At 51.1% G+C, this 12026-nt stretch overlaps 1 protein-coding gene across 1 annotated transcript in view; it reads right to left on the reverse strand.

The window, feature by feature from the left end:
* Window positions 1-12026, reverse strand: part of LOC116945215 (retinol dehydrogenase 10-like) — a 42692-nt gene that overhangs the window by 19446 nt on the left and 11220 nt on the right. Inside the window, exons 2-3 of the mRNA XM_032959509.2 lie at window positions 4232-4330; window positions 2787-2932 (exon numbers count right to left, since the gene is read on the reverse strand). Of these exons, the coding sequence (XP_032815400.1) occupies window positions 2787-2932; window positions 4232-4330 (245 nt within the window). The remainder of the gene's footprint in view (window positions 1-2786; window positions 2933-4231; window positions 4331-12026) is intronic.

A 12026-nucleotide genomic window follows, 5' to 3' on the forward strand; every position in this document is an offset into this window, starting at 1 on the left:
TGATAAGCCGCTTCATCGAGCTATCATTTGTGATCGACAGGTCGTCTCAGAAAAAGAGCTATACAGCTCAGTGGGCTTGACCTGTTAACATTAAACACAAATTGCTTCATATAGTTTAGCTTATGCCTGTGTCGGTAACCGAACCTCCCTCATCCTGCACTCACGTCCCACCCAGCGCACCCGTTGTTTTGCCGGATCGTAAGCGCAGCACTCACTCACCTGCCGTGGACTATCGTGCCTCGGCATTGCCAATCCTTGTGTCTTGCCACGAGATTACCCAGCGTTCGTCTCGGTCAGATGGACACTCGCGCAGGCTCACATTTCGAGCAGCTTATTTTTGAGCTGCTCTTGTTAAGTTTCCACAGCTCTCCGATGCACACAGTAGTACGGTGCGAAAGAAGTTCAACGTACATACATACACCTAGAATGAAAACTCATTTATTTAGAACTGATTTTTTGTCTTTAGTTTCTTATCGTTCCCCCGCACCTCTGATTAGCGCGGTTGGCTACTTATTACACATATTAACTCCCGTCTCAAAAATCCGCTTCTCCGAAGAGATAATATCCAACAATAAAAAAAACCACAATGAAATGACATATTGCCGTGCATCACTGGGTCAGGTCCCAGTAACGCACAGCACTCTGGGTGTTTTCCAAGATGAAAGCAAACAGTGTGAGCCATGGCACCGTGGGACAGCAGCGTTGCGAAGGAAAACGACCAAAACAGTTGAAATGTTACGAGGTTAGCAGCACCCTACCGTCTAGTGATGAGTGCATCAAACGGAAGAAGTGTGTTTATGCGCAGCTGAAGGTTTAACGGGGGTTAGTCAAAGGGTTACTCGAAAAAAAACAGGGTGCAGCCGTGAAACTGCTTGCTCATGCCACTGTTGGCACAGAGGCTTCCACTAGAGAAAATTCTGGACAGCCCCTCGAAAATGTGTGTTTGGCCTACTCTTCCTTGCCGGCCAGACGTCTCGAAATAGAGTAGAAGGGAGCACGCGCACTTCACCCCACCACACAAGGACTCGCTGACGATCGACTCATTTCCGTGTTCCCAGTTATACTGCTGGGTGGGATTTTAGCAAAAATTTGCCCCTCTGCCCCCCCCCCCCCCCCATTGTTTCAGCTGCTTCGCGAGGAGCTGGATACGAACCGGCGACCCTCTGGATCACCAGTCCGGTGCGCCAGCCAGCCGTCACACAGCGCATGGCTGCAGCAACCCGTTCGTGGCCACACGCTGGCTTTTTTTTCACTTGCGAGGAGGCATTGCTTAGCTAATGACGACTGCGGTGAAGAATTCTCGGCTCGCGTTGAGGCACAACTTGACGATGCCCTCCCCGAGGTCCCGCTTCGAGCCAACAGCTGGATTCTCTGCCGTGACACCAAACAGAGGCACGCTGGCCCACGCGGCGATCGAGCCCCCTGCGTCACTGCCCGGGGCTTCAAGATTTCACGAGCCTAAACCTTTCCAAATACAACAACCGCTCGCGTGCGTGCACGCGATGCTGCACGGGGGAGCCGCGGTGGCGCTTCGGTCAGCTCGCTGCCGGACTCGGCCACCCCAGCTCGATTCCCGCTCGCGACCAACACCGGTGACGATTATCTGAACCGGCTCTGGACTCAGCCTCAAATGAGTACCCGGCGCGGTGTGTAGTAAACATCGCGGATAGGGAGACAAAGGCGGCCGTGCGTGGTACTGGCCACCCACCTCTCCGCTCGTGTGCCGTGCCGGCCTTCATACCGTAGGCGCTACTCACGAACGACACTTTCCCCAAAAGCTGTGCCAAGGCTACACGGGGGATCTTTGTCTTTGACTTTGTCTTTGGCACGACGGCAAATAGCGCCGCCCTGAAAGGATCCGGACCGGGCTGGCTTGGCGGCAAAGTGAGCGGCTCGCAATCAGAAAAAACTTTTTTTTAACGTGATGTGTTTGCCTTTCCTTTACTTAGCGCTTCTATATTGTTTGTTTTCACATTGTTTGTTGATGTTGTTGTAACGTTCTTACCCGCCCCTACTGGACATCTGTGAACAAAGAGCTTCATAGCTCATCGGATTCTTCCTGCAGCATAAATACGGATTCTGATTGATTCTGAGAGCGTCGCGAATTGAAATTGGTGGTCCATACAATGAGCACCACTTGGAGGGGTGAAGACAACAATGGGTGTCCTATGGATAGGCTGGCTCCTGCCATTGGAACATCCACCACTGCTTCGGGGCCCTAAACGGGAGATGAGCACTTTTTAATATGGGATTTGGTTTTATATTAAGTGATATCTCAGGAAATGGACTTCGTGGAGCTGAGAGGTAATTTGTCGTCAGGTTCCACGAAATCATTGATTTCTGCTTAGAAAAAAGGGCTCATTCCCTGAAACATCGCCTGCTATATTATGTTCCCTTTTATGGCAGCATTATTGACGTGTTTGTTGGGTTTTTACTTGTTTGTGCTAAAGCCACCGGTACTTTTCAAGGCGCCAGTTGCATCGCTTTTGTTTGAAACCATCTACAAAGTACGCAAAAGGTTATATTTATAAGTATATTTACAGTACGTCCAAACACACACACACTGAGCATTTATGTGATTTGTAGCCGATGCCGAAGCTGCACACCTTTGTGTGTTCGTGCGCTCTGTCTGGAAGGCATTCGTTCGACGCCGCGTATTTGCGCGCATCACGGCCGCGACACGGTGCCGACGCTCCCCGCGCACGCTCAAAAACTCCTCCTGCACGGTATCCATGCCACAGCCCAACCCCCCCCCCCCCCCAGGGGCGCGTGAGCTCCGAGCTCACCGTATGCGGCAGCCCTGGAACATGCCGGTGCTGACGAGGTAGGGGCACACGAGCGTCGTGTGGACTCCGTCCTTCTCCATCGCTCGGATCTCGTGCGCCAGCGACTCGTGGAAGCCGACCGCCCCGTACTTGCTCGCGCAATAATCCTACGTGGCGGGGTGGGGGTGGGGGGTGGGGGGGGGTGGTGGGGGGTGTGCCACAGGGAAACATGCGTTTAGTGTACAGTCGTGTTCTCCCCTAACGTGGGAGGAGTTGCGTTCCTAAAGAACGCCGCGTTATGATGATAATGTCTAATGTAGGGGGTAAAGCACAGTCCCGGATAACACGTGAGATGCATACGCAGGCTGAACCAAGGCTGAGGCACGTGGGTAGCATCCAGATGCAACGCTACTCCGAGGTGGCCGTACGAGCGCTTACTCCTGCTCGCGCGACGTAGGTCCGCTCGCTCGGTCGCGTTACATCCAATTCGCATCCGCGTTATTAAAAAAAAAATGTGTTCCCTAACACATTAATCGCGTTGTATCTGATTCGCGTTCTGAAAACATGCGGCGTTACATGAGACACAGGCCGTGTTTCGTCGCTCTAAATGTCCACGTGGTAAGCCGCTTCGTTGAGCTGTCATTTGTGGCCAGGTTGCTTCTGAAAAAGAGCTACGCAGCTCAGTGGACTTTACGTGGTAAAATACATTTAAAAAAAATTCGTTTAGAGAACGGGGGAAATCATGATTATATGCTAGTCGCTATGCACGCCTGTAACCCGGCATTGTGGAGCCAGAGAGGGTTCGTGGATCACGCAAATAATGGAAAACTCCCTTCTCGTCAGCATCGAGGAGGTGCCATGACTCTGGCTCGCCAGGAGAAGGCGGTAGAGCAAATGTGGACTCTATCTGTTCCGTCTGTATGGGATAGAGCGTTTCCCCCTCGCTCACACGAGTGGGGTTTTCTCCACGTGCTTCGGTTGCCTCCCGCGTGTAGACACTCACTAATTAGCCGATTACATCTTAATATATATAGAGGACCACAGAGCTTTGGAGGGAATGTATGCCAGCTCTCTGCCTGGCTGCTCCCTTCCCGTTTGTCTGCGGTTCCCCTCGTGCCTCTTGAGTGTTTTTGGAGGGGCAGAGCCAGGACTTGGAGGAATGCGAGCAACAATTCGCACCGTCGATTTTGTGTACAGCAATAGCAGCGGCACGCCAACGTGTGTGGGGGCTTCCGCTCCCGTGGTGCTGCAAAGCTCTCTCGGGGAGAGCTTTCTGAGTTGTAAATTTAAATGTAGGTTCCGACGCTTCTTTGAATTCACAGCGCAAAGCTGCCGCTGAGGCCAAACGGAAGCCCAAGCACGGCGCCGCCTGAGACATTCAGGGTGTATATATATTTATTTTTTAATTTCCTCTCCCCAAAGTGTTTAAAGTGTCGGTTTCGTCGGCCCATGTTCCCTGCACTCACCTCGATGCCAGCCGTGCTGAACAAACCCAAGGAACTGGCGACGGTCACCAGGTGTCCGTGGTTGGTCTCCAGCATGTGCGGCAGGAACGCCTTGGTCGTCTGACGCGGAGGGGAGGAGGCAAAAGCAACGTTCGCAATACGATCGCGAAACCGTGCACACGAGAACAACCGTGGAACACAACGTCAAACGCCAAGTTGCCAAATTATTATTTGCGGGCAATTGTGAACGCAATGCTGGATGAGCGTGTGCCCACGGTGATGTTTGACCATGCTTCAGCGTACTGGTCAGTGCGGTTTGGTGAAGGGGCGGTGGGGTGGTCTGGGACTGGTTCAAGCATCACTCACCACCGAGTCGAGCTGGGGATGCCACGTTCACAGCACACGATTATTCAGATTATTTTGCTCCTTTAAATTTCCGCACGATGAGCCACTTTCATGAGCTGTCGTGTATAGCCAGGTCGCTTCTGTAAAATAAGCCAATAGCTGAGTGGGCTTTGCCTGGTAAGATAGAAGATAGTTTAGTTTTATTTGAATGTATTTTTAAGTGATTTCTATACTTTTCTTATACTTGCACTCCAATCGTGTTTTTGTACTGTTTCATGTTGAAAAGTTCTGACACGCCCCTCCTGGACATGTGTGAAAAAAGTAGCTTTATAGCTCATCGGATTCCTCCAAGTATAAATACATATTTTGATTCTGAGAACGTCGTGAATTCAAATTTCGTGGTCTATTTAATGAGCACCGCTTGGAGGGGTGAAGACAACATTGGGTGCCCTATGGATAGACTGGCTCCTGCCATAAGATTCCTCCTTATTTTTCTACCTACGTGACTTTACCGAAAGACCCAGAAGAGTATGAATTCCTCCAGTGTCATTAAATATTCTGATTCTGAAACCACTGTGCCACAACCACCACCACCACCGCCACCATCACCATCGCCAACACATTGAACACGACGTGAATACAAACCAACGGCGCGAGAGTCTCGTGCACTTAACCTGGCCGCATCAAGCGGCCACAACAGCAGATTAACTGTGAAGGCTTTAGGGCGCGCGACTTTTGAGAACAGGACGGACGGTAACGGAGTGTCTGGCGGGCGAGCCGCCCCACGCAGACTCCCCGAGGTGGGGGGGAGGTGGGTGGGGGGGGGGGGGTCGCCAGCCACAGCGGGGGCCCTCCGATCGTGCCGCGTTTTTCCCCGCGACTCGAGGCATCCGCCACCACGGGTCCCACACACACACACACAAAAAGCAGCCCCAAACGCAGAGAGGGACCGGGTAACCTCCAACCTTTTCAGGGGGCCATGAAATGAGCCAGGCACCACTCAGCCATGGCAGCTTCTCTAACCCCCTGACCCACGCCTGTTCCACGTACGCGAAACCGCGGCACCGTTTTCAAACAATCTAACGGGGGTTGTCGGGGGTTTTTTTTTCACTCACTCACTCACTCACTTTTTGAATGTCCCCACTCCCTTCGCGTCTTTCAAAACTCATGCAACATTCCTCCGCGGCACGCAGGGAGGGAGAGGCAACGCATTCATCCTCCTGGCTTATTCATCTCACGCGTTCCTTGTTGTTGCTGTCTGCTGCTGCCGCCGGTGCCCTTGCTACTGCTGCTGCTGCTGCACCTTCGTGAACGTCAGAATTGTCGAGCTAAATTTCTGCTTTGTCGTGGTCTTGGTGGGGGGGGGGGGGTCACAAAAGTACCAGGCTAGCAAAAGCTACGCACGCAGCTTAAACCGCCGCTGCACTGGTGAACTCCGTCGCAGCCCAACGACGCGATATCCGTCCGCCGACGCCGGATGAGCAACGCTCGCGCAGATCGCTGCAGCCGAAACGATTTGGCTGTGATATGTACGTAGAACTTCTTTCGCACCGTACGCAGGGATGCCGCTGCGTCGGTAGTGCGGTGCACAAGCGCAATCAGCGAACAGCAAAACTCGACACGTTCGTCAATAACACCGCCTTAATCATAATAACAATAATAACTCCGCCTGCAAAATAAATTTGGTGACGTTATGGGCGAAGGGCCTTCTTTGCTGCACACCGTTTATGCACCGTGACGCAGGGCCGTTCGTGTGCCGTACATCATCTTCTTTTAAAGTTAGTGTCACTGACGAGTGCGCGGTAGTTTTTCATCGACGTTCATCGCTCTCCGCTGCGTTCTTACGAGTCGCGCCGCGTGTTGCTCGGCATGTGATGTCCGACGGTTCGCACCACGTGCTGCTGGGAGATTTTTTGTTGTTTGTTTGTTCTGGAGATGAATTTGGACGGTTCGTTGCAACTCCCGTACGAACCCTTCCTTCCCGTGTGACGTGGCAGCTACCGTATCGGCCGGTTTTGGTCGTGTCGCCATTGACAAAACGCTTTTTATCTCAACTGAACTGAAAACTAAAATAACATTTGTTTAATTTTACCAGATAAGGCCCCACTGAGCTATATAGCTCTTTTTCAAATAGGACCTGGCCACAAATGAGAGCTCAACGAAGTGGCTTATCATCACGTGGACATTTATAGCAGCAGCCACATATACATCTCAGAAGCACGGAATTCAACTGTAATTTGATTCTAAGCAGCCGCTCCGTACTCTATATCAATTTTCACCCACACACATTCAGCCATACGGACACACACCCAGATATACAGACAAACCCAGCTATACAGACACACACCCAGCCATACAAACACACACCCAGCCATACAAACACACACCCAGCTATACAAACACACACCCAGATATACAAACACACCCAGCTATACAAACACACACCCAGATATACAGACACACACCCAGCCATACAGATACACACCCAGGCATAGAGATGCACACCCAGCCATACAGACTTACATACATACAGCCATACAGACACACCCAGCTATACAGATACAAACCCAGCCGTACAGAAACACACTCAGCCGTACAGAAACACACCCAGCCGTATAGAAACAGACCCAGCCATACAAATACACATCCAGCTATATGGCCCTTCATATTCGCAATCATACTATATGCATTGGTGGGGTAAACACTGTTAGCGAGAACACATTATACGCGATGCGTCCACGAGGTAGTTTGGCCATCGCACAGGATGTCTGGCTACTTTTGTCTCCTCCCAAGTCGTGATGCTGACAAGGCCACTCAATGGGACTAATTTAGGGCTGATCTGACCTAGGGCAGACCCAGGCAAGTTTCAGCAAGTTTCAAACGAAATGCCACCCAGACAGAGACACTGGGGTAACAAAGACAAAGGTGCCCCCGATAGCATTAACAGAGTGTTGGGGCAAGAGCTGTTAGCGAGCACCCCTAAAGGCAGGCACAGCGCACGAGGGGGTGGGTGGCCAACGCCACGCCCGGCCGCCTTTGTCTCCCCAGCGGCGATGTTTATACACCCGCACCAGGTACTCATTTAAGGCTGAGTCGATCTAGGGGGAGGCCCAGGAGCGGTTCACATAATCGCCACTGGCGTTGGCGGCGAGCGGGATTCGAACTCGGGCCGCCGGGTTCGTAGCGCAGCGTAGCGTAGCGCGCTCACCGCCGCACCACCGCTCCCCACACGCGTGCGTCTGAACACACATTCAGAGAGACGCTCAAACATACACACACACACGCACGGCCACACACTCTCCCCGCTGGTGTCTCTGCTCCCACCACCCCCACACCCACGCACCCCCCCCCCTCCTCCCTCCCCTCCCGGGGGCTCCATGGCTTAGGACGTAAATCAGAGCCAAGACAACTCCAGAGCGCGTTCGCTCTCTCTCTGTGTATCACGTTGCACGTTTCACTCCCAAAGAAAATGAAAACGCACTTTCCCTTGAAGCGTGGCAGTAATAACACGCATTACAAAGTCATATACGTTTCCACTGCCGCGTCAAGTTATCTGTCTCTCTCTCTCTGCTTTCAGTCTCCACCAAGTTCCACGTGTTTCGTATGAAGTGGCTGCGTGATTTACGCGGACAACGTGATCCCACCGTAAGCGCTTCCACTAAAGGACAGATCTCATCGGCTCAAATGGATTTAATGTCCATAAGCATGCACCCAAAAGAGGATAGGCCTTCCTAAATGAAAATAACATAAAGTGTACCTATGGCACCTATTGTGCGACTATTATCTGTCTAACGTCAGCTGACATACATGCAACTCACAGGACACACCGATGCTGGACGTACATGTCAACTATCCTCGCTTGCAAAAGTCTATATAGACCATATAGACTTTTGGGGAAAGTGCTTTTAGCGAGCACCCATGAAGGCGGATACGGCACACGAGGGGGTTGGGTGACCAACACCACGCCCGGCCGCCTTTGTCTCCCCAGTGCTGATGTTTTACGCATAGCGCCAGGTACTAATTTAAGGCTGAAGGCGATCTAGAGGATGCTCATGACCGGTTAAAAATTCACGACGGTTATTAATTAAACATTCAAAAAACTGTTATTTAATACTCACCACTGTTATTGGTTTGCTAGCGGGAATCGAACTTGGGTGGCCGGGTTCGTGGCGCAGTCCACTCATGACTACGCTACTTTATAAAGATTAGCGGCAGTGCCAGGTATAATCAAAATAAGTTAAAAACAAAACTCATCGCCCCTAGCAGCCCAAGAGGCCCAGATATCATGGAGACAATTTTTTTTTTATACCAAATTTCAAATCGAATAAAAAAATGGAATCTCCCGAGTCCCATCTTGCCTGTATCTCTCACGTGACTTCCCATTTGTGTCTCGTCTCGCTGGGCCTCGAGCGGACCCGAGGGAGACATTATTTTGAGACCGTCCCATCTCGATGCATAAACTCCTCGTGAGAGGGCACGAGCGCTAAGGGCGAGAGATGCGTAGACAAAATTTAGAGGCAGTGAGATAAGAAAATTTGAGATGTAGACAAGGTAGCGATGATACAGATGAATGAGCTTATTTATGTTCTTGGTTCTTTCAGTAAAGTCACGTAGAAGGGAAACAATAAAATAATAAAAAATATAAAACAATAAAATTCTCACGACGTTTCGACTGCAACACAAGCAACCATTATCAGGTGTGAAAACCACAGCAAGAAATTTTACATTTTTATTATTTTATTGCTTCCCTTCTACGTGACTTCACCGAAAGAACCAAGAATATGAATCCCTGCAGTCACGAAAGCTTTAAATCTAAATTTGAGCTTATTTATGTTCAATGGCTTATGCTTATTAGGCTCTCGATTCAGTCTTCCAACATTCGGTTGGCCCACATTTTTTTGGGTTTTTCGTGAATCTGTGGGGCCCTTCTCAATGACTCGGAGCCCAGAGCTTGTTGACTAGTTTGCTCATGCCCAGCACCGACGAGTTGAAATGAAGTGCGCAACGGGAGAAAGAGAGTGTGCAACAGGGAGGGACTCCTCGCTGGCCACCGTGAATCAGCCCTCCCGCCGGTGATCCCGTCTTCCCGCCGCTGTCGTGCTTGCTAGCGACGGCAGCTGCCTCTTCATTGGGCAATGCCCGGGTAGCAGCTGCACGCAAGATTTTCGCTATAGCCGTGTCAGTGTGTTGGCGCGTGTGTGTGTGTCGGGGGAGCGGTGTGTGGGGAGCGGTGGTGCAGCGGTTAGCGCGCTGCGTTATGAACTCGGCGACACGGGTTCGATTCCCGCTCACGGCCAACACCGGTGACGATTATGTAAACCGGTCCTGGGCCTCCCCTAGGTCGACTCAGCCTCAAATGAGTAGCTGGTTCGGTGTGTAAACATCGCCACTGGGGAGACAAAGGCGGTCGTGGTGCTGGCTACCCACCCCCTCGTGTACCGCTCCAGCCTTGAATAGATGCTCGCTAACAGCACTTACCCCAACAGCCTGCTAGAGGCTATTCAGGGGACCATTGTCTTTGTGTGTGTCAGTGGAGCGGTGGCACTGCGCTACAAACCCGAGTTGGTTTGCCGCTCATGACCAACATCAGCGACGAATAATTGAATTGGTGGTGCTGGGCCTCTCCGAGGTTGACTCAGCCTTAAATGAGTACCCGGTACGGTGAGTAAACATCAGCACACGTGCAGAGTTCTGCATAACCCAACACGAACCGTTACGATCAGTGGCCATTCTCAGTTCAATGCTGAATGAAAGTTTGCCGATGCTGATATTTGCTATGGTCCTGGTGTGTTGCAATGCATCTCAACCTTGATTCCATCTCAACGTGCACTTCATCTCAACCTACAATCCATCTCCACTGCTATCCATCTCAACGTGCACTCCATCTCAACCCTACAATCCATCCACTTTCTAAAATCCATCTCAACCTATGAGCATCAATTTCACCGTTCCATCTCCACTTTATGGGCCTCATTCCACTCCCATGACTCTAATTATGAAACCACTTTTTTATATCTTTCATCCGGCTGAGCAGAATAACTTTTCCAGTCTTAGTTTTTAACACCCCCCCCCCACTCTCTCCCAATGCAATCCGGGCATTTGTTTTTTCGGTTTTTGTAAGCCACGCACCCAATCCACGGTTCCTGGTCTTCAGCGTGCATGTTGTTGGCTCTCTCCTAATTTGTCGCTGATCACATTTCCTAGGCCATACATCATTGCTGACAAGTCTCAGGCCAGCAATTTAGCGCGGTAATTGAGCGTAATTCTCTACATTTCTCTCTCAGACAGTGGGCAGAATTTGCGGGCTGCATATTCAAGGGGCCTCCTGGCAGCTACTCAACAAATGTGGATAATAACAATAATTGTGTGTGTGACGATTATATGAACCGGTCCTGGGCTTCCCCTAGGTCGACTCAGCCTTCAATGAGTACCCTGTGCCGTGTGTAAACACCGCCACGGGGGGAGACAAAGGCAGTCGGGTGTGGTGCTGGCCACCCATCCCATCATATGCCGCCTAATCTCAAGACTGTTGCGGGAGGGTTCTTGCACTGATATGTTTTAACCAACTCCCGCAATAATGAGAGCGCGTCACCTCGACGTGGGAAGAAGGGCAGTGTCCGAATACCCGGAGAACACTGCACCGACACGGGACTCTGGCTGAGTCGACCCCCGTGGGGTGACGACTGCGGCGCGATCGGCGATCCACCAATGCGGTGCCGCACGGCTGCCTTGTTTATGCAAGGGGGTGATCGGGCCCATACAAGGGACCCTTCTCTCCCCGCGCCCCCTCTGTGCTGCTCTCCCCACGTAAGATTTATTAGGAGCCGTGGCTGCGCCACTGTAAAGAGTCTCTGCCAACCCACATACAATTAGAGACGGGGCTTAGAAAGGAGCTTGACATTAGGTTGTGGTGACTTTAGAATAATCTTTGGACACACATACACACGTCATCACGTGTGTTTACAACAGCAACAAAACAAAATCTGCTTGTATTCACTCGCAAGCCGATTCATTTGACGACGCTCGTATATTCTGTGAGTGGGAGCGGTGGCGCAGCGGTTAGAGCACTTCGCTGTGAACCCAACAACATGGGTTAGATTTCAGGCCACGGCTAACAACAGTAGTTGAGTTTTATATATGTCTGAACCGGTCCTGGGCCCTCTATCCTCAGCAACCCATGCTGACCAGCGTGGTGAAGTATGGTCAAACAATCGCCAAGACTTGCTTTTGATTTAAGTAGTCACATTCAGATACGAGCACACATACCATGCTTAACATATTACGGAATTATGCAAATATCAACAGTCACATTACCGTATTCTCTGAATGATGAGACGCGCTTCCCTCCCAACCTTGTATCTTCAAAGCAAAAGTTGGGGGTGCATCTTATAGTCAACTAAGTGCGTCTTATAATCCACTAGATGCTTATGCGTGTGTTCGGCCAGCTCTGTATAACTGTGTTGACACCGGG

Source organism: Petromyzon marinus, chromosome 23, assembly GCF_048934315.1.
Source record: "Petromyzon marinus isolate PM22_M1 ecotype Great Lakes invasive population chromosome 23, UKy_Petmar_22M1.pri1.0, whole genome shotgun sequence".
Lineage (NCBI taxonomy): Eukaryota > Metazoa > Chordata > Hyperoartia > Petromyzontiformes > Petromyzontidae > Petromyzon > Petromyzon marinus.